The following is a 22,616-nucleotide window of genomic DNA, read 5'->3' as shown; positions in this document are numbered from 1 at the left end:
CGCCCTGGCCAGCCCCTGACCACACCCTGTCCCAGGCGCCCAGGACTCTGTCACAGCACACTCTCAGGCTGGCCCGCCCCAGGACCCCCCCGCATGGTCCCATCAGCGCTGCCCAGCTGTCTCGTCTACAGCCCTCTTGACCTGGCCCAGGCTGGTCCTCAGGGCCCTGGTTGGCACTCCTGCTCCTGCCTGCACGTTTCAGGCCGAATCTTCCCACGCCCAGCGTCACATGGAGCTCCCCCCAACCCCGTCTCCAGCCCGGGCCTCTGTCTGAGCTCCGCTCCCCCAGGTCCAGCTGCCTCCTGGCCTCTCCGCCCAGACAGCCCACAACCGCCTCATACCCCGGGAGTCTAACGCTGACCACTCTCTGTTCTAGGAAGGGCACGCTACCCTCAGTCCCCAGTCAGACCATGGAAGGTCAGGGAGACCCCTCCTTGTTCCTTGCCCCTCACAGCCATCACCAAGTCCTGGGGTCCAGCTTCTCAGAAGCTTTGGACATGTCCCCCACCTTGGTCTGGTCCAGGAATGGACCTCCCCTCCCAGGGCACTAATCCGAGCTCTGCCTGGCCTCAGCCTGTCTCCATGTCTGTAAAATGGGGGAGCACGCACCCACACAGAGGGCACCTACACTCGGGAGCAGGGTGGTCACTGTGGTCCCTGCACCACCCTGGGCCATCGGGGCCACAGAGCGATGATCCCAGAGGCAGGCCCCGTGGGGCTTGCACAGCCTTGAGCTCAGCAGCTCTGCCGCCCCCTGGGGGGGGGGGGGCTGGTTCTGGTCTCCGGGACCTGGAAACAGAGCCCTAGACGCACGGGAGGCTGTGGAGGTCCGGCCGATGTCAACCTTCCGGGTAGGGGAGTGGAAGAGCCCTGCTCAGACTGCAGCCTGTGAGGTCACCTCAGTTCACCTAAGTCTGGGGGAGTTAGAGCAGGACCCGAAGAGGACCCGACAGGGTGTGTGGGGGTGGGCGGGTGCCCCTTTGTTCTCTCCTTGCCCACGGGAAGCCCAGAGTGCTTTCCTGCCTCCCAGGCCTGGAGGGATCCCGGCTGCCTGGGTCCCCAGGAGGATGGAGCCTAGCGACAGAGCCCTCGGGGCTGTGAGGGGCGTGAGCAGTGGGCGTGAGGGCCTCTTTGAGACAGGACAGCATCGAAGGAGCAGTGCGGGTGTGCTGGTGTCTGTCACCCTTCCCTCGGTGGGCCTCCCCATCCGTCTTGGAATGCACACAAGGGACGTGGAGACACCCAGGGGCCAAGGACACAACAGGCAGGTTACCTGTCCCAGAGCGAGGGCGACGACCTGGCCAGTCGGCCCTGCAGGACGCGGGGCTGCCCAAGGCAGGAGGGCACCCAGGGGCTGCGCAGCCTGTGGGCGAAGAGGACAGAGCCGCTCAGATCGGGCCCGGGGGCCGCGCCAGGCCCGCCACGGGCACAGGCCGCAGCGAGATGGGGAGTCCGCACCGCCCAGCACGAGGACTCGGGGGCAAGCTGGCTGGGGCGGGGTGGGGGAGCCAGGGTGGGGGCTCCCAGCCTGTGCACCTGCCCCCCTGGCTGGTCAGTCCTCAGAGTCTGAGCTCATTGATGGCACTGAGTCCCACCAGTGGCAGGGTCACCTGTCCGGTATCCTGTCCCTCCCAAGGCCTGCAGCCACCCTTGCAGCCTCTGAGGGTCATTGTGGGGGGCAGGCTCCCCAGCTCTGGGATCACCTTTGGCTACTGACCCTTGGGTGCACGACCCCATTGGTCAGAGAGCCGAGGAGGCCGGGAGAATGGAGGGAAGTGTGATCCCAGCCCCGAGCTCTGCGCGGAGGCAGTGATGGGCTGTGTATATGGAAAGTCGCAGGAGGGGTCCGGAGGCCGTGGGACCTGGCCGCTGTTAGGGGTCCAGGGCAGGCCCGCCTCACCCTCCTCGGGGCCCCTTCTCCCCCCAGCCTACCTGTGGCTGGTGGGGCAGGGTGGCGGGTGGGGTGGAAGCAGTGTGGGTGGAGGTGAGAAGGGTCCTGGGCCTGCCTGGCCCTGGCACAGAGCCACCTTCCTGGGGGCTACCGGACGAACAGCAGCCCCTCGGTGCGCCCACTGGGCACCCCTTCCTGTGGTCTCTCCAGGGACTCAGCAGCCCTGCTGGCCCCCTCAGAAAAGAAGAAGCTTCCAGGATGCTTAGGGACACGGTGCACACGTGTTAAGAGAAAGAGTGGCATAGCCCCCCCTTTAGAAAAGCTACTGCCTACAAACAGCCACAGGAGACAAGGGAAGGGGAAGACATGTTACGTTGTTATGCCTGGGCGGTGGCATTCTGCGTAATCTAAACTTTTTCTTTTATATTTTTATGGTTTTGTCCTAATTCTTGCAGTGAGGCTAAAAAAAAGAAAAAAATCGAAGAAAAAAGTTTACTAAGGATGAAATTTTGATCCAAAAATAGAGAAAGATCCTAAGCATGGATTTGACAGGCTGAGGGGCGTAGCAGGGCCACTCAGCCTGGGCTGTGAGCCCCACTGTCCTTGTCTGTAAAATGGGCCACCCTGCTCACAGGGCCCATGCAGAAGAGGCCACCGTCCACAGGACAGCAGGAGAGAGAGGTAACTGCCTCCCATCGGGTCCCCAGCAGGGCCGGGGGTGGCCCTCGGGGGAGCCGGCAAGACGGAGCTTTGATTCAAGGGACGATGACCAGTCTGAGGGTCATCCCCAGATGGGCATGCCAGGCTACCTTCTTGTTCTTGCTGTCAGAAGGTGAGCAGAGGGTTGGCCCGGGTCCCCAAGACTGACCTGTGCTGAGTCATGGGGGCCGCAGTGACCCTGGGCCCCTTCATGGATGTCCTCACGTGGGGAGCAGCTGCCGCCCAGCCCTGTGGGTCGGACGTGCTTGGACCCTGGGGTTCAGGATGTTAGCACGTGTCTCACTCCTCCCCCGGGGAGTGGCTGGCTCAGGGACTGGGGAGCCCAGCCTCGAGGGGCTACGGGACTGGCTGTGGGTCTTTGGAGGTGGGGGAGGGGAGTGGACACTCAGCCCGTGCCTGGCACGTCTCCCTCTCCTCAGCCTGGGAGGAGTGACTCCATCACCCCACCGGACAGGTGCAGATGGGTGTGGCCACTGTGGCTGCCCTCTGACCTAGCCCAGGAACCACAGGCCACTCCCTGCCCCCCAAACACCTGCCTGAAGGTAGAAGGACATGATGCTGTTCTTTCAAAGCCAGTCAGGTCCCCTTCCAACTCTACTTTCTGAAAGGGACAACCACTCTCTTCCTTTCTGTGTCCCTCCAAAGGTGGCCACGCCCACACCCATCTTCCAGACCCTTATCCATGCTGTTCCCTCCACCTGGAATGCCCTTGCCTTCTTACTTTGAGTCCCCAGATCTATTCGTTTTTTGTGAGGCTCAGCTCAAATGCCACCTCTTCCAGAAAGCCTTCCTTGGTTCCTCCCTCTCTTTCCCCTTCAGTCCCAGACTGCCTCCTGCTGCCCCTCCACCACTTGTGGCCACCTGGGGCCCTGGCCTGGGCTGTCTGTTTTCCCTGTTCCCAATGCCTATGGTGCCATGCTGGGCACAGGGGAGGAAGGACACCGGAGCTCTGGGGAGGGGACGGAGGAAATCCTCCCGTGCTCTTTGCTGTCGACAAGGTTACTGAGGGCAGAGGTTCACCCTGGTGGGCTATGGAGCTGGGGCGGGGCCGAGTGGGGGGCAACTGGAGGGGCCCCGGTGGGGCTGGAGGAGTCACGGCCCAGCATCCAGGTGCCACAAGTTGTCCCACAGTCAGGCAAGGGCCCGTGTCCCTGTGGCACACCCCACGGGCATGGCCCGCCTCGCCGCCTCCCCGCACTCAGGCGCCGGCCCCAGTCATGCTCCAGCAATGCCAAATTGCTTGTAATTCTTCACATGCTGCAGGCAGCTTCGCATCTTAGTGACTTTGTCCCTGTGTCCCCTCTGCCAGGGTGGCACTCACTTCTTCCAACTCCAGGTTAACTCCTCCCCACCCAAGGCCCAGTGGGGAACCTAGATGCCCCCCCCACCCAGCCTGCCTGGGGTGGGATCAACTACTGCTCCTCATCCGTGAGAGGTACAGGGGCTGAGTTCCTATCCTGCTTGCCACTGAGCGACGGGCAGGTCCCACTCCAAAGGACCCCCAGCCGCCAGATGTCACTAAGTCCCGCAAGACCATTCCCTGCTTCTGGTCAGAATCCCCCGTGAGGTCTCACCCCAAACCCCGGTCCCCTGGGCCCCACGACGACCCCCAGCTTGCCCTGTGCCGGCATGCCTCATTCGCACGGGCCCCTCCCTTCCCACCTCAGGACCTTAGTCCTTGCCAGTCCCTCAGCCAGACATAAAAACCTCCTGTCTCTTTATAGGCCTACCCCTCCTCCTCGCTCAGTCCCTGCCTCTGGGGCCAGGCTGCGCCCCACCACCGTCTCATTACCTGGGCAGGGTGGGGTAGGGACTGGCCTTCCTCAGATAGGGTCCTGGCAGGACCAATCATCTCTGCCCCCGCCCTACATGGAGACCATTCCTGTGACTCTCTGTAGGCTCTGTGAGCCGGGCCTGCCTCAGAAGGAAGACCGTCTCTGTAGGGACTCCGCGCTCCTCCCCTCCGAGAGACCTGCACCTGCCCCCACAGTCCCGACTGTCTCCAGAGAGTCCTCTATTCCCCTCGACCCTGACCAGTGCCTTGCTGATTCCATCCTCTGAGTCTCACTGGGAGCCAGTCTGGACCTTTCCCAAGGGGCCGGTGGGTGTGAAGGGCCGCCCCTCGCCCCAGTGCCTTCCGAGGACCCACCCCACCCCAGGCACACGCGCAGACCTGTTCATCTGGTCTGAGGCCGCCCATTTTACAGACAAGGAAACTGAGGTTCATGGCGATCAAGGAAGTCGCACGGCCTGACTGGGGTTCAGTGCGGGTCAACTCTTCTTCCCGGCATGCTGAGACGACAGGTCTTAGTGCAAACCACACTGCTATATACTTCTCACTGAGCCGTCTCCAGCACCAAGTGACCAGACAAGGCACAGCCATCATCTCCCTGTGAGGCTGACCACCGCCAGCCTGACAGAGGCAGGAGGCAGAGGCAGGAGCCCGAGAGGTGAAGTGACCCGCAGAGGGTCCAGGGCAGCTGGGGCCTGTGGTCCCACAGGAAAGCCCATCCTGCTTCCTGTTGGGCCCCTAAGCTTCTCCCGGGAGGAAAACAGTGCTGGGTGCCTGGCCGGCCCTGCTCTGCGGCTCTGACTCACCCGGCCAGACCCTGGACACCCCTGGCTGACCTCCGCAGCAGACACCGGCAACACTACGTGCACAGAAGTGAGGGCTCAGACACCAGCACCGTGGCCACCAGGCTGCTGGGCAAAGCCCCTTAGAAGGTCGTGTGTGCGTGTGAGCACGTGTGCGGGAGGGGACTGTCACAGTGCTGACGTGGGGGCCCACAGCCTGGAGGGGTCACCCACTCAAGCCTGAGTGGCCCACCAGGAATGCATAGACTCACGCTGGACGTCTGCCCAGGCCCTGCCTGACCAAGGCCGCCCGGTGGAACCACCCCTCCCCTCCCTGTGGCCCTGGGTGACTTGGCCGCTTGGCCGCTCCTTCCTGCCCAGAGACAGGAGCCTGGAGGCGGCGCAGGAAACGCTTCATCTCGCCTCATCTTATCAGGCGGCCGCAGCCCTGCTCCCGCGGCCCCCCCTCTCTGCCAAGGCAGAAGAACCACGTGCTGGCAGCCAGTGGCACTGTGGCCTGGTGAGCCCTCGGTAGGTGGGCTGACCCAGCGGTGCCCAGGGTCGGGGCAAAGCAGGACAACCTGGGCAGGTGGACAGAACACCCCTGGGCCTTTGCATATGCTGCCCCTCCTGCTCAGCACATCCCCTTTCCTGCTCTTTGGGTCATTCTATTCACCTCCTACAGGAAGCCTTCCCTGATCTTCTGCTGGGTCAGGAGACCTCCTTGCCATCCCTGTCCCAGCCTTACAATGCAGATGGTACTCTTTGGGTACAGGGACTGTGTCTGCTCTTCCTCCTCAGGGACTTAGCCTGTGGGGAAGGGCGGAGCACATGGCAGGGCCCAGTGGTCATGTTCTAGAGTGCCCGTGGCCTCCGGGCAGCCCCAGTCAGGAAAGGCCGTCAGGAGCAGGCCTGGGGACTCCGGCTCCCAGAGAGGAACAGAGATAAACAGCAGAGCTCTGGGTGTGTAAGAAAGGGTGCGTGGGGCAGAGCCGCTGAGGACAGCGGGCCATGGGCCCCATGTGTCCCTCGATGCCCACTCTCAGCAGCTCACGGCCCACTGATGCTCACACTGGTCTTCGTCAGACCCGACTGCAGACAAGGAATCTGGGCTCAGGGTGGCCACATGACTTAAAGCAGGGGTCCCCAAACTACGGCCCGCGGGCCACATGCGGCCCCCTGAGGCCATTTATCCGGCCCCCGCCGCACTTCCGGAAGGGGCACCTCTTTCATTGGTGGTCAGTGAGAGGAGCACATTGACCATCTCATTAGCCAAAAGCAGGCCCATAGTTCCCATTGAAATACTGGTCAGTTTGTTGATTTAAATTTACTTGTTCTTCATTTTAAATATTGTATTTGTTCCCGTTTTGTTTTTTTATTTTAAAATAAGATATGTGCAGTGTGCATAGGGATTTGTTCATAGTTTTTTTATAGTCCGGCCCTCCAACGGTCTGAGGGACAGTGAACTGGCCCCCTGTGTAAAAAGTTTGGGGACCCCTGACTTAAAGTGTCACATGTGAGTCAGGGCAGGCCAAACCCAGGCCTCCAGACCCCGTAGCGTTGGGCTCTGTTGACCCCTTCAAGCCATAAGGGCCTGTGAAGATAAGATGAACAGATGGCACCTTGGCCGCCTGAGCCCAGGGCGGGAAGAGGGGACTGTTGGGGGCAGGGAACGCGTGGCCCAGCTCTGAGCCTGGCACATCGAAGTGCACAGCCAACACCCAGTAAAACAGTGAAGGGGTGCGACACGGAGGAGGCCCCAGCCCCGCCCCGGGCACCCGGCTGCCCACTGTCTCCATCAGCGCTGGGCCCACCAGCCACCCCACTTCGGACACCCACTCTTTCCCGCTCACTCCCTCCGATGCCCCCTCACCCCTCAGAGCCCTGCCCGCCTTCTCGTCATGGACACCCTGTCACTAAGTCGCTCCTTCAAGTCCCCTGCCCCCTCTCTCCAATGCACGGGACCAGAACCCTCTGTGGCTCGGGCCACCGCTCTGTGGACTTGGTGCCAGCACCCGCAGAGAGGGCAGGAGGTCGCGTGACACAGATGACAGGCCCACTGGGACCCTCACTCCGCTCTGTTCCCCCCTCACCTCGTGCAGAATGCCCTCCCATCCCCGCCCAGCCTCCCAAGGCCGCCCCTGCCCCCTCCCAGCTGAGGGCCCGCCTCCTCCTCCACGGAAGCCACACAGAGGGATCCCAGCTGAGGGCCCGCCTCCTCCTCCACGGAAGCCACTCAGAGGGATCCCAGCTGAGGGCCCGCCTCCTCCTCCACGGAAGCCACTCAGAGGGATCCCAGCTGAGGGCCCGCCTCCTCCACGGGAGCCACACAGAGGGATCCCAGCTGAGGGCCCGCCTCCTCCTCCACGGAAGCCACACAGAGGGATCCCAGCTGAGGGCCCGCCTCCTCTTCCACAGGAGCCACACAGAGGGATCCCAGCTGAGGGCCTGCCTCCTCTTCCACAGGAGCCACACAGAGGGATCCCAGCTGAGGGCCCGCCTCCTCCACGGAAGCCACACAGAGGGATCCCAGCTGAGGGCCCGCCTCCTCCTCCACGGGAGCCACACAGAGGGATCCCAGCTGAGGGCCCTCCTCCTCCTCCACGGGAGCCACACAGAGGGATCCCAGCTGAGGGCCCGCCTCCTCCACGGAAGCCACACAGAGGGATCCCAGCTGAGGGCCCGCCTCCTCCACGGGAGCCACACAGAGGGATCCCAGCTGAGGGCCCGCCTCCTCCACGGAAGCCACACAGAGGGATCCCAGCTGAGGGCCTGCCTCCTCTTCCACAGGAGCCACACAGAGGGATCCCAGCTGAGGGCCCGCCTCCTCTTCCACAGGAGCCACACAGAGGGATCCCAGCTGAGGGCCCGCCTCCTCCACGGAAGCCACACAGAGGGATCCCAGCTGAGGGCCCGCCTCCTCCTCCACGGGAGCCACACAGAGGGATCCCAGCTGAGGGCCCTCCTCCTCCTCCACGGGAGCCACACAGAGGGATCCCAGCTGAGGGCCCGCCTCCTCCTCCACGGAAGCCACACAGAGGGATCCCAGCTGAGGGCCCGCCTCCTCCTCCACGGAAGCCACACAGAGGGATCCCAGCTGAGGGCCCGCCTCCTCCACGGGAGCCACACAGTGGGATCCCAGCTGAGGGCCCGCCTCCTCTTCCACAGGAGCCACACAGAGGGATCCCAGCTGAGGGCCCGCCTCCTCTTCCACAGGAGCCACACAGAGGGATCCCAGCTGAGGGCCCGCCTCCTCCTCCACGGAAGCCACACAGAGGGATCCCAGCTGAGGGCCCGCCTCCTCTTCCACAGGAGCCACACAGAGGGATCCCAGCTGAGGGCCTGCCTCCTCTTCCACGGAAGCCACACAGAGGGATCCCAGCTGAGGGCCCGCCTCCTCCACGGGAGCCACACAGAGGGATCCCAGCTGAGGGCCCGCCTCCTCCTCCACGGAAGCCACACAGAGGGATCCCAGCTGAGGGCCCGCCTCCTCCTCCACGGAAGCCACTCAGAGGGATCCCAGCTGAGGGCCCGCCTCCTCCTCCACGGGAGCCACACAGAGGGATCCCAGCTGAGGGCTCGCCTCCTCCTCCACGGAAGCCACACAGAGGGATCCCAGCTGAGGGCCCGCCTCCTCTACGGGAGCCACACAGAGGGATCCCAGCTGAGGGCCCGCCTCCTCCACGGAAGCCACACAGAGGGATCCCAGCTGAGGGCCCGCCTCCTCTTCCACAGGAGCCACACAGAGGGATCCCAGCTGAGGGCCCGCCTCCTCCACGGAAGCCACACAGAGGGATCCCAGCTGAGGGCCCGCCTCCTCCTCCACGGGAGCCACACAGAGGGATCCCAGCTGAGGGCCTGCCTCCTCTTCCACAGGAGCCACACAGAGGGATCCCAGCTGAGGGCCCGCCTCCTCCACGGAAGCCACACAGAGGGATCCCAGCTGAGGGCCCGCCTCCTCCTCCACGGGAGCCACACAGAGGGATCCCAGCTGAGGGCCCTCCTCCTCCTCCACGGGAGCCACACAGAGGGATCCCAGCTGAGGGCCTGCCTCCTCCTCCACGGAAGCCACACAGAGGGATCCCAGCTGAGGGCCCGCCTCCTCCTCCACGGAAGCCACACAGAGGGATCCCAGCTGAGGGCCCGCCTCCTCCTCCACGGAAGCCACACAGAGGGATCCCAGCTGAGGGCCCTCCTCCTCCTCCACGGGAGCCACACAGAGGGATCCCAGCTGAGGGCCTGCCTCCTCCTCCACGGAAGCCACACAGAGGGATCCCAGCTGAGGGCCCGCCTCCTCCTCCACGGAAGCCACTCAGAGGGATCCCAGCTGAGGGCCCGCCTCCTCTTCCACAGGAGCCACACAGAGGGATCCCAGCTGAGGGCCTGCCTCCTCTTCCACAGGAGCCACACAGAGGGATCCCAGCTGAGGGCCCGCCTCCTCCACGGAAGCCACACAGAGGGATCCCAGCTGAGGGCCCGCCTCCTCCTCCACAGGAGCCACACAGAGGGATCCAGCTGAGGGCCTGCCTCCTCCTCCACAGGAGCCACACAGAGGGATCCAGCTGAGGGCCCGCCTCCTCCTCCACAGGAGCCACACAGAGGGATCCCAGCTGAGGGCCCGCCTCCTCCTCCACGGGAGCCACACAGAGGGATCCCAGCTGAGGGCCCGCCTCCTCCTCCACGGGAGCCACTCAGAGGGATCCCAGGTGAGGGCCTGCCTCCTCTTCCACGGAAGCCACACAGAGGGATCCCAGCTGAGGGCCTGCCTCCTCTTCCACGGAAGCCACACAGAGGGATCCCAGCTGAGGGCCCGCCTCCTCTTCCACAGGAGCCACACAGAGGGAACCTCCACAGAGGCCGCCTCCAGGTCCACCCACCCACCAGCATCTGCCCGCCCCCTGCCCGCCTGTTACCACAGACAAGCCGCCGGGCTGGCCCCAGCCCACGGGCTTCCCCTCCATCCCAACCATTGCGCTCTCCCCCCCTTCCGGAACCTTCCCCGGCACAGGAACATGCAGCTCCACTTCCCACATTGAGAAGAACGCTCTCTGGACCCTCTGGGTGCCCCCGTGCTCCTTGCCCTGCGGCCGTGTCTGCCTCCTGCCGTCCTGCCGGGACCAGCGCTCACCTGCCTCTCGTCCCTTCCGTCCCTTCTGTGCCACAGACACCTCCTCCCCTGGTGTCCTTGTCAGCCTCACCTGTGGACGCTCCTCATCTCCCTGAGCTTCTCCTGGCCCAGGCAGGCCCCCGGGATCAGGCCTCCAACCCCGCCCCTTCCCCGGGGACTCTCAGCCCACGACAACCCCAGCCACAAGTAGCCTCGCTCTGCTGAGGACGCCCGGATTTACATCTCCCCGGGCTGCAGGGTGCCCGTCCCCGCGGCCTCGCCTCTGGGTCCACCTGGACTTCGGCAGGCAGCACAGACCCCCTGCGGCCATGTGACTGTGCCCCCTGCCGCCAGCTGCCGCCCCTCCGGGCTCAGCCTCTGGAACCCAGCCTCCTATGCTCCCTTCGGCAGCACAGACACAAAGGACAGCCTCCATGTCCTCCCGTGTCACGGCCACCCTGGGCCCGACGGCCCTCATGGGACCACTGCCCATTCTAATTGCCCCATACCTCCTGCCTTCATCCACTCTTGCCCAGAGAAATCCTGTTGCAAGTCAGGGCCGATTCATCCCTCCCTCAGCTCAAAACCTGCCCCTGAGTCCACCGTGACATGTCACACCCCACGGACAGGGGCCTCCGCATTGCCTACGGGACCAGACCTTCAACCTCCCCCATCCCTCCAACCTCCGGTTGCACCGAGCGCTTTCTGCCTTGGAGCCTTCGCACCTGGGGATCCCTGCGCCTGGGTTCTGTCCCCAGCGTCCCCCACGGCCACTCCTCTGCGTCCTCATTCCTCATCTAAGTGCCACGTTCTGGGTGAAACCTTCCCTGAACCTGGCAGGCAGGAGAGCCAAATAAGCATTTGCTGAAAAAACACACGCATGAACACCCTTCACATACGAGCACCCTGAGGCTCACATGGGAGAGCACCCGCTCCAGGCCCGCAGGCTGCAGGCCGCTGACCTCCGCCCCACACTCCCCTCCACGGTGGCTGTGCTGTGGGCGTTTCCTGCCTCTGGGTCTGGGGCTGTAGGGTTCGGTTCTGTTTCTCCAGCCAGACCCAAAGAAGTTGCTTCTTACAACGACTGAACTTCCTGAAATGATCACGTGGGGGTGAAACTTGAATTTCAGATCAACGTGCAAGTGTTTGGTGTGAGTCAGTCCCACACGTCGCATGGGATATACTTATACTAAACACATGTCCAGCTGTTTACGTGAACTCTAAATTTCACTGGGTGTCCTGCACTGCATCCAGCAGCACGAGCAGGGAGGCAGAGGGGACCCCACGAGGTCATCAGCCTGTCACGAAGGGCAAGGCTGTCGCTGGTCATCTGAGCAGGAGATGCAGATTGGGGAAAGGCCTGGAGGTGAGACCGTCCTGGCTGGAGCCAGGGTCCCTCTGGAGAGAAGTGTGGCCAGAGCCCAAGCCTGGGAAGAGGGGCAGAGGGCCCTGAATGCCAGCCCTGAGCATGGGTCACAGGTCTTGCCTGCCCTTTCAGGTGTCCAGTGGCGTCCACAGAAGGACCGCAGCAGGCTCGGGGTTGGGACTGTCCCTCTGGTGAATGAGCCGGGATGGGAAGCCCTAAGGAGGCTGCTGTAGGAGAGGTGAGGGGAGCCGCACAGAGGGCCCAGGAAGCCCTCCTGCCCCTGGCTGCGTGGGGCTCCTTGGGAACCCGGCCCAGTCCCTGTTTCCTAGCACCCAGATGGGCAATGACGGTCATCACTCTCCTGTTCGTCTTCCCCTCTAGACTGGGCGGGGCAGGGGGTGGGACTCTGCACATCTAGCCCTGGACCCCGCCCCTACCCCTGCCCTCTACCCCCAGAGCTCAGGGGTGTCCGCGGGGAGCATCGGTGTATGGAGTGGCTGTGGCACCAGCCCCACAACCTGAGGAGTGGCCTGCAGGGCTCCCAAATGGACCTCCCAGCACCTGCTGTCCCCACCCTGGAGCCCAGGTGAGAAGGGGCTGCCATCAACCCTTTGGTGATCAGGATCGTTACTGCCCACCGAGGAACCCATGCTGGCTGCACTAATTTGACCGCCCCACCAGCCGGCTCACCACTGCAAGCAGACATGGCACACAGTAATTGGATCGGCGGGAGGGCCTGTTTTCCAGAATTCTGGGGATTGTGAAGGTAATCAGGACTGCAGGAGGCTCACTGGTGACACTGGACGGACTGCAGGGCGTGGGGCGGCCGGCCCAAGCCTGCGCTCCCTCCACGCCCTACGGCCTCCCCGAGACGCCATTGGTCTCCAGCTGGTCCCACCCCGCCCTCAGCCCCCCACCTGCCCCGCATCTCCTACGCCCACGGGAGCCAGTCCCACGGGTGAAACTGAGTCTGGAAGGAAAGGACCAGAGCTATAATGGCAGGTGTCTGCCTTTCTGGGCCTCAGTTTCCCCATCTGTGATCAAAGCCCCAAGGGTGACCTCCTCTGCAAGTTTCCCTGAGGTCAACCCCATTCGGTCACCCAGAGAGGCTGTCCTCCCTGAAGGCTGGTGGGGTGCCACCCCTTACCCAGGGGAAGGAACCGTGGCCTGGAGGGTAAGGGCCTTTATCAAGGGTCCCTGGCAAGTGAGCACAGGGGCCCAGATTAGGACCCTCCCCAGGATGGCTTCCCTCTCCAAGGCAACCACTCCAAATGGCACCAAGTCTCCCAGCCCTAGCCTTGACCCTTCCTGCCAAGGCACAGGGCGCAGAGGTGCCAACCCTGCCCCAGCACAGCACCCCCATGCTGCCGGCCACGAGGGCTGAGGAGCCCAGGACACCTGCTCCCAGCTTCTGCTGCGTTCACCCAACAAGCACCTTGTGACCCCACACCTGCCCAACCTCCACATTCCCTGTCTCAGGTGGTGGCAGCTCCATCATGACAGAGAGAGCTCCCTGTTGCCCCTGACACCTGTGCCTTGGTGGCCCCTCGGGATGGGGGACATGAAACAGCTCTCAGCTTCTTGTAGATGTAAAGTGAGAATGTCCAGGAGCGGGCTGGGCATAGTGCCCAGCGCAGAGTAGAGGGCCAGAGGTGGCAATCGGGCTGCTTTGGGGTCTGTCGTTTCCAGGCCTGAACTCGTAGAAACGGGCACACAGCACATCCTTGCTCAGCACCCAGCCAACACCGGGACCAGCGACGTGGGGTTGGGTAGAGCTGGCCCCCTGCATCCAGCTCTGAAACTCTCTCACCATCCTAACTCCATCCAGGGCTGCTGGTCACACCCCCTGCCCCAGCTCACTGGGTCCTCTCCTTCACAGTGGGGATAATGTCCCCCCTCCAATGGTTGGTGAAACAGAGACTGAGCAAAATGAAGCCATCTGAAGGAGTGGCAGGCAGTTAACAGCCAGAGCTAGCCCAGACACCATTAACCATCTGCCAAGTTCCACGTTAACCATGTAATCCTCATAAAGTCATGACACTTTATAAGGTAGATGAGATTATTATTATCACCCCCATTTTACAGATGAAGCAACCGAGGGTCAGAGAGGTTCAGAAACTTGCTCAAGGCCACACTGCTGGGAAGTGTCCGAAATGGGATTCGAACCCAGGTGACTCTGCCTTCTTTATTATATACTTCCTCAGAGAGACTTTGTAAAAACAGAGGGGGCTCAGATGGGCTGTGGGAACAGGAGACTTTGAAGAGCAGGGCGAAAGGAGGCAAGAGAGAACAGTCCACGTAGAGGGTCCCTTTGTAATGCTCTGGCTCCCAAAGGGAGATAAAAAAGTGAGGCAGTCATTTATACCTTAGTAAGAATTAGTCCATCAACCTTCTTCCATGAAGATCAGGTTTATGAGTGGGGCAGAGAGCCTCGAAAGGGACCACGTTTAGGGAGGGACTGGGTCTGCTGGGGATAGAGTGGAGGAGATAAAAGGTGGAGAGTTGAGGCCAAATCCTTCCACCGGAGGCTTTCACAGCTCTCAGGGACTCTCAGTGGCTGATTAAAGAAAACCAGAACCACCTGACCTGTGGTGGCGCAGTGGATAAAGCATCGACCTGGGATGCTGAGGTCGCCAGTTTGAAATCCCAGGCTTGCTTGGCCCAGGCACATAGAAGCAAGTTGATGCTTCCATCTTCTCCCCGACCCCCTTCTTTTTCTCTCTCTCCCTTTTCTAAAATAAAAAACAAAACAAAAAACTCCCCACAAAACCCAAAAAACAATAAAACCAAAAAAAAAAAAAAAAGAAATCTCACTACTCCCAGAGGGTCAATGGAGGGGGGAGGGGACACAATGCCCCCCAGCACTCCCACCTTTGTGGGGCAGAGTGGGCAGTCCCCTCTCAGGCATCCTGAGGAGTGGGGAAAAGCTGCCCCCTACCTCCTTCCTTCCTCACCATTCACCTCAGTTCAGTCTCCTTCAAAAGCATTTACTGAGCATCTACTATGTGCCAGTTCTAAGCATTGGGGATCACCAGTGGGCTGCTGTGCTGGGGACAGACTGAAAATAAAGACAATAAAGAAATAAATCACGAGTCCATTGGGGATCAGGGAAAATCAAAGCAGGAATGGAGACGGTGAGGAAGGGGTTAAAATTGCAAATGGAGTGAAAGGTCAGGCAAGGTCCTCCTCCTCCCCATGACACTGAGAAAGATGTGGAAGAAGGGAGGCAGAAGTTATGTGGATATGTGGGAACTTTCTGGCAGAAGGGAATGGTACGTGCAAAGGCCCTGGGGCAGGAGCCTGTTGGATGTATTTGAGGAATAGCAAGGAGTCCTGATAGCTAGAAGGGAAAGTCATGGGACATGAGGTCACTGTGATTTAAAATCTGTAAGATGACCTGCTAACTGTATCTCTAGGACATGTCTGGTGTTTCCCCACAGTAGCTCTAGCATGGAGAAAAGCATCTGGCACGGGCAGGGCCACAATAGCAAATATTAGTCACAGGAATAAATGAAAGAGTATGGGCAGGAACTTGATGTCCATGTGCAAAAAAAAAAAAAGCAAGCACTCAGCCTCAAACCATACACAAAAAATCAATGTCAATAATTTCATGTCATCAGAAGTTTCTTGAACAAGACACAAAAAGCTTTAATCAGAAAGCAAAAGCCTGAAACATTCAACAGAATTAAAAATAACTTGTTTATCAGAGGACCGTTGAAGAAGTGAGAAGCAAGCAGAACAGCAGGAGGTGCAATTGCCTCCCGTGTCACTGACAAGGACTATCTGGAGAACTCCCACAGACCCACAGGACAGCTCGGTGGGAAAACTGCACGCAGACCCCACAGGGAGAGGAAACGCGCGGGCAGCAATCGAGGGAAGCGCATTTTGTGCCGCTCCCAGAAACAGCACCGTGCCCACCTGACAGTGCCAGGTGCTGGGAGGCTGTGGAGATGCAGAAATTCCCAAGTCCTGCTGGGAAGGTGAAAGCCAAGAACACCCAGGAGGGTGTAGCCTTATCTTCGAAAGCTGCTCATCAGTGTGCCCTGGGCCCTTGCAGTTCTGCTCTGAGGTACACCCCCAGAAATGCAGCCTGTTGTTTCCCAGGTCACCCTGAAAGGGAGCTATATTCTCCGTGGCCCGGGCTGGAAGCTCCCAGACGTCCATCAGTGAGTAAACAGACTGAAGTAGTTTCACTCACACAGGCTGTTCCCCAAGACAGCCTGCCATGAACGGGTAGCTCTGTGCGCCACCGAGGACGGCTCTGGCAAACACGATGTTTTGGTGAAGAAATAGCCATCCCGAACGCCATGGCTGAAAGACCCCGTGTGGGGGAGGTGCTAGCCCAGGCAGGTGAAGCCAGGGCGGTCAGGCATGCTCTCCTAGGTGGTCAGACCCTGAAGACGACAGGACTGCTTCTCACAGAAGTCAGGGTCCTGGAGAGTTCAGGGGAGCTGGAGGCGGCTGCGATGGGGGCAGGGTCTTTGGAGGCACGGCGGGGCCAGTAGCAGTTGACCTAACCTGGGCGGTGGTCACCAAGTGGTCGTCTTAAAGGCCACTGATCTTGATGACTTTTTCTGTATGCTTATCACAGTTTGCAACTTTGAAAAGTTCTATTTTGGGGGCAGCAGTGAACGCGTGCCGGGAATAGCTCTGGGTCTCCTGGGCACCTTCTGTGTCCCAGGCGCCATGTGGGGTGACTGACCCGGTTTCCTGTATGACAGAGGAGGGGACTGAAGCTGACACGGGGGAAGGAGCTCGCCCAAAGGCACAAAGCAGACAAAGTGGCCCCGGCGGGGGGGGGGGGGGGGAGGTGCGGGCAGGGGGACCATGTGCGGAGGAAGGCAGAGGAGAGGATTAACTTGGGGATTAGAGGCACAGCTGGCTCTGCGCAGAGATCCGAGCGGCTGAGACTTACTCATATCTGCCAATATTGGAGTGTCACTGGGAGAGTTTTTCAAGCAGTCAGGGGCAGGACAGCTGAGTGAGCGAGAGAGGAAGGGGTCACACAAGGTGGCCAGATCTGGGGGAGCCCTACTGTGTGCCAGCCCTGGCCAGGCGCTGGGGCTAGAGAAATTGAGGGGACAGAGCCAACTCTGCTCACATTGAGGTGGGCAGAGGACACTCCAGGTGCCAGGGGAGCCCCATGGAACTCCATTCCCCACCCCTCACCTGTCGCCCTGAACACATCCTGCTCCTTTAGGCCCCTGGGACTTTGCACCTCTTGGAAGGCGCTTCCTGTCTATCCTGGCAAACTCCTGTTATTTCTTCAATCCTGGGTTCAAGTGTCCTTGCTTCCAGGAAGCCCACCTTTATTCACCAGGCCAGTGTCCCCAACCTGGGGTCCCTGGGAGGATCTGTGGATGGGACCATGTCCCTGCTCTGAAGGACTGGCCTGGGTCTTGCTGCTCCTGGGTCAGCAGTCAAAGCAGAATGTGGTCCACAGAGAGAGAATGAGTCCACCTGGGGTGAGGGGCAGGGGGTCACAAAAATCCCAGAGAAAAGACAGGGAGGACAAAGTTTGTCATATGGACAAGAAGGCAGGTGGAAGGGCGTTCTGGGCAGAGGGAACAGCAGACACAAAGGCAGAGAGACAGCTTGTTTGGGACTCAGGAGGGGGCTATGGTATGGGGCCGGGGTGGCAGCCCGGGACCTGGTTGAGGGCTGGGCCCCGAGAGCCCAGCTGTACACCTGGCCATAAAGGGAGTTGCTGAGGGTCACAATGGCTAGTCCTTCTGCTCATTCAGAAAGTATTTTCTGGACCCTCCACCAGCCGGGCTCGGGGTGGGTAGGTGAGGCAAGTGCTCATCCTCTCAACTCGGATTCCAGGCCTGGCTGATACGTGCAGAAACCACACTCTGGGGGCAGGAGGCAGGACCCAGGCAGGTGCAGGACCCAGGCAGGCAAAGGACCCTCCAGGACCCCTTCTCTTAGACCACAAATGCATCTTCTGCCCAGGGAACCCGTAGTCCTGTGGTCTCAATGCTCCACAAAGACCCTGGGCCTGGGCCCCCTGCTATCGGCCAGGTCCCGGGTGGACGATGTTGGATGAATCGCCCATGCCGTCCTCTCCACAATCCTGCATGGTGGGAGTGATTAGGGCACCTACTTTACAGGTAGGGAAACTGAGGCCCAGAGAGGGTCAGGAATTGACCCAACACTGGGTCTGCGGGACTCCAAACCCTGAAGCCTTCCTCGTGGGAGGCCATGCCGACCAACTGCCCCGCATCCCTCTGGGCCTCTTGGTTCTGGACCCTGGGCACGAAACGAGGACAGAACCCTGCAGGGGGCAGCCCACACTGGCGGGGAAGGGATGGCTGGAAAGGCCCTTGAAGCAGCTCTGGAAACACGAATGGGGTAAGAGGGAGAAGCCAGGACCCTTCCCAATCCTGGGAGGCTCTGAGGGGTCCGGCCGGCTCCAGAGTTCTGCCTTGGCTGAAAGGCCATGTAGCCCAATGAACCCTGGTGCATAGGCCCAGGCCTCTGACAAGCCTCACGACTCCGCCCAGGGCAGCACCCAGCCCACCTAGCAAAGACCCGCCCGGTGCCCTCGGCAGCCCAGGCAGCAGCTCTGCTCACCTGGCTTACCTGCCCACCTGTGTCCCCAACCAGGCTGGGCTATGCCTCTGTCCCCATGACCCAGAGCACAAGGATGGGTGCTCTGGAGCCTTGGCTGGACAGAGAGAGAAGATAAGAGAAAGAGAGGCACAGAGCCCCCCCTCAACTGGCCTCGGGGTACCCCATGAATGCTACCTTTTGCTCAGGTCCCAGCTGTTCCCTCCCCCACAGGCAACTGAATCCTGGTGGCGGTACTGGTGAGATGAGAGCCAGTGTGGGGCACCTGGGTGGCCCCTGGCCTGGGGTCAGAGACCCGGGTTCAGGCCTGAGCTCATCTGAATGGCCAGAGCCGGGGCTACTGTGCTCCGGGCCCCACCAGCTCCCTGGACCTTGACCATGACAAGACGGGCCTGGCTGGCAGGTATCAGCAGGTTTTGGGTCTGAGCACCTTCAATCTCACAGACTGGACCTCCCCCCCCCCCTTGCAGCCCCGGATATATGGGCCCCGGCCCTGAGGGACCCACAAGGGAGGGCTGCAGTCCACCTCAGTGGCCAGGAGATGGCCCTGCTCTGGTGCTCAGTCCGGGGCCTCCATGGAGCCCACCTGTCCCCAGGAGTCCACAGCACTGAGAATCACCTGAGAGACCCTGGCCCCTCTCCCGTGGACCCAGGAACCTGCACTGGAACAAGCGTGGGCTCTGCTGGGTCCCTGCCCCTTGGGAATTGGGAGCACCTGCTACCTAGAGTCCCCTCCATGGATGCCGATTCTGGCCCGGGGCGGGGGCGGGGAGGAGGGGGAAAGACCCAACCGGTCGGGTGGATGGTGCTGAAACCCAGCGGCCAGCGCTGGGCCAGCTGCCCACACAACGCCTCGGCTCAGACTCCGGAAGGAAAACACAGGAGGGGTGTTCCCACAGTGGGGGTCAGGGTGGCCAAGGGAAGTCTCGGAGGAAGTCGTGAACATTCAAATCGGCTGATCCCCAGCCTGCCGCGGAGGGCCGCGAAGGGACCAGGGACGGACACAAGGGCTCAGAGTTTAGCACCCGGAGGGAGGTGGCGGGGACACTACCCAGACGCCGTCGCGGGATTCCCCCAAAATGGCTCCAAGACCGGACCGCCTCGGCCAGCCGCTAGGGCTCCATCCCTCACCCCCGCCTTCACGAGGCGTAAACTTAAAAGCTCAGAACCAGGCAACTGTGTGCCGGGGCTGGGGGACCAGCCGGCGCAGAAGACCTGTGTATAACAGCAGAGCGGAAGCCCGGATGGTCCCGGGGGACCATCGAGAGTCCGGGGCAGGGCGCGCGGGACCGCGCCGGCCGGCCGGGCAGTGTGGCGCACCGCCACCCCAGCCGCAGCAGCCCGGGTCCGGCCCCAGAGTGCCCCGCTGGGGCTCCCCCCTGGTCTCGCCGCGCACTCACGCACCACGCACAGCACCCCGGTCGGGGCAGCCGCGCCGCGGGCGGCCGGGGAGATGCGCTCCCGCACAGCCCTCTCCCGCCGCCCGCCAGCGCCCCCACCCCGACCCGGCCCGCGAGCCGCGGCACGGAAGACGCTCCACTCACCTGAGTTTCTCCATGTCTGCGGCAGAGGCCTGCGAGAAACCAAACGAGAGGGTCAGCAGGCAGGAGGTGTGCGCTCCGTGGCCGCGCCGGGCGAAGCCGGGCACCGCGGGCACAGGCGGGCTCGGCGGCGGGGCACCCCCGCGTGGCTAGCTCAGTAGGAAGCCCGGCCCGTGCGACCCCAGTCCCCACCACCCAACCGCTGTCTCTGGGACCCAGTGGGTGCGCGGGGCAGCGGCCGAGTAACAGGTGAGCCCTCCCGGGCTGCCGCGCTCCCGGGCACGTAGTTACGCCCCCCGGGGGGACCAGGGGGCTGGCCCCGGGACTCGGATGAAATGGCCCCGGGGCGCTCCCGAGCTTGCCAGAAAGAGGGGGTACCCGGCTCGGTCCCGTTAACTCTTCCGTAGCAGCGGCCCCCGCTGCTCCCCCCTGCCCCGCCCGTTAACCCTTCTAGCCCCGTGCTCCCTCCCGGAGGAAGCCGAGCCCCGGAATCTCAGAATCTCCGAGTAGGAGAATGTTTGCATCTGAGAATTGGGGGCCATACCGGATTGCAGAACCTGACGCGCACAGAATCCGAGAGGAAAGGCTTTCGGGACCTCACACTCTTCAAGCAGAGACCCCGCTGCCCTCAGATTCTGAGGTTCCGGGCCTGGCCCGCCCCTCCCGAGCCCGAGGGATTAACCCTTGCGCGACCGACTCGCCCGTGGGGCTCCCTGCCGGGCTTGCGCAGACCCACGAGTGAGCGGCTTGGAGACCCTCCCCGCCCAGCCCCGCGCAGCCGGGCTGCCCCTCCGCACGCAGGGCGGGGGGACCCGCCCGTTGCCGTTAACCCTAAGGGTGCCGGCGAACCACAGGGACCGCGAGCGGCCCGGGCGGGATCGCACTTCCTGCGCGGTGCGAGGGGCGCGGGGCTGGCTCTCCATCACTTGGGAGAGGCCGCTCCTGGGGGCTTTCCCCCGTCTCTCTGTGCCAGGGCTGGCATTAAAGGGGGTCCGGGGGCTGAGCCCAGGGACCACTCGACACACCTGGGAAGACTGATGACTGCCCATCCCGGCCCCTCGCGTCGCGTCCTCCGGGAGCGCGCTCCGCTCCGGCCCGGGCCCCACACCGCCTCCCCCACCGCCCCGCCGGGCGAGGGCGCAGCCCCGCTGTCAGCGCCGAGCTGGAAGGCCCTGGCCGGGGGCCTCGGCCAGGCTTGGCCACCAACTCCCCGGGTGCCCAGGCAGGCCTTCCCGGAACTCCCCCAGCCTCAGTTTCCTCACCTGACGCTGTGGTTATGGTTAGGGGGGAAGCGGACCAAGCGCTCTGCTGCCCGTCGGCACCGCGAGCTGCGGAGGGGTTGGGGTGGAGGAAGGAATTTCCGAAGAAAGCGAGAGCATCCACCAGGGGCCCCGATTGGCAGCCAGACACAACCTCCGACACTCTGAAAGTTGTCTGAGATCGCGAGCCTGGACCCCCTCTGCGTGCCCTCCGCCTCCAAGACAGCGAGTGGGCAGCTCAGCCCGCGTCTCCCCCAGCCCCTCAGCGTACCCCAGGCCCACCTTTCCCACGTCCCCATCACGGTGCTCAGCGCACTAGATCCCAGCATACAGCAGGCGCTCAATAAACACGGACAATGCATGCTTGGAGCCCACGGCACCATGGCGTAGCTTTTCCTGCCGCGTCCCTTCAGGTTGTGAGGTCCCGGCAGGAGCCCTGTCCCTTCTCCTGGGCCAGCCCCCCCTCCCACAACGCCCCGTAGGCCTGGCCTCCCCCTAGCCAGCACGCAGGGTGGGAGGAGCGTCTGTTACCAGGGTCAGCCCGGAGCAGGTTCAGACCCAACCCAAGTCCAAGGACTCCTTCATCCACCCTGAGGGACTGATCCTCATTCATTAGCTCTGGGCCAAAACTCTTGGGGTGGGGAGAGGACAGCCAAGGAGGCAAGCCCTTCCTCCAGGGGGTGAGACACGAAACCCCCATTCCGGACCTGGGACTCTACCTTCAGCAGAATAGCAGAGACAGTGACACCTCCACCCACCACCCCTCGCAGTTCACAGTACTGTCCCTTTGCTGCGCAGGACAGTGGTCAGTTTGAGGAAAGGAGAGGAAAGTGACCCACAGGGAGATGAGCCCGTCTGGGCCTGGACGCCGGGGTCCTCAGAGACCTTTCCCACCCAGAGGCTGGGGACATCCCTCGTGTCTCCAGTTGCCTCAGTCACTCACAGTGAATGACCTGCCAGAGAATTTGTCTAAAATTAATAAGAATGTATTAAAATTTAATTTTAAAAAAATCTAGCATTAATTATTTATATCAAGTATTTCAGCTCTTCTAAACGGACTGTCTGGGAATTTTTTTCCCCGAGAAGGGCCTTTAGGAGAGGCTGCTGAGTTGCCCGGGTGTCAAGGGGTGGGGGTGGGGTGGGCAGGGTAGGAGACCAGAAAGGGCAGGGCATCCTGCCCTGGTACCTTGGCGCCCCTCCTTTCATGCTGCTGTTTCAGAAACCTGACTCTGATCCTATGGCTTCTCAAACTCCTCCCAGACCCAGTGCCAGTGGGGTAGCTACTGCCCTCAGCCTTAAAGGCCACCTCCTTCAGGCAGTCTTTCAGGGAGGCCCAGCGGAGTTGTTGGGTGAAGGTCCCCACACCACGTGTGCACTCTCTGGGGCAGGACCTGTCTCTCCCCCATGCGTCCTGGGGCTAGCCCAGCATCTCAGCCTGGGGCGTGGGGGGCATGTATGAAACTGTGTGTGTGCTGACGACCAGCATGGCTGTATGTGTGTCGGGGCAGGGGGTGGGGGGTAAACAGCCCTCTGGGAAGGTGCTGTGTCTTTGGCAATGGTCTTGCTGTCGGGGCCTAAGCCCCAT

The 22,616-nt window shown here is 62.1% G+C and overlaps 1 protein-coding gene across 4 annotated transcripts in view; it reads right to left on the bottom strand.

Annotated features, from left to right (window-relative positions):
* The window catches only part of BEGAIN (brain enriched guanylate kinase associated), a 50,312-nt gene that overhangs the window by 11,988 nt on the left and 15,708 nt on the right, over window positions 1–22,616 (bottom strand). Inside the window, exons 1-3 of one of the 4 annotated variants that reach the window (XM_066273849.1) lie at window positions 20,317–20,372; window positions 19,776–19,804; window positions 1,274–1,363 (exon numbers count right to left, since the gene is read on the bottom strand). In XM_066273849.1, coding sequence (XP_066129946.1) covers window positions 1,274–1,363; window positions 19,776–19,789 — 104 coding nt within the window. In that variant the 5' untranslated portion in view covers window positions 19,790–19,804; window positions 20,317–20,372. Of the gene's footprint in view, window positions 1–1,273; window positions 1,364–19,775; window positions 19,805–20,316; window positions 20,373–22,616 lie in introns of those variants that run through there. The other 3 variants (XM_066273850.1, XM_066273852.1, XM_066273851.1) reach the window with 3 other exon arrangements.

Source organism: Saccopteryx bilineata, chromosome 4 (assembly GCF_036850765.1).
Source record: "Saccopteryx bilineata isolate mSacBil1 chromosome 4, mSacBil1_pri_phased_curated, whole genome shotgun sequence".
Lineage (NCBI taxonomy): Eukaryota > Metazoa > Chordata > Mammalia > Chiroptera > Emballonuridae > Saccopteryx > Saccopteryx bilineata.
This window is presented reverse-complemented; position numbering and strand designations above follow the sequence as displayed.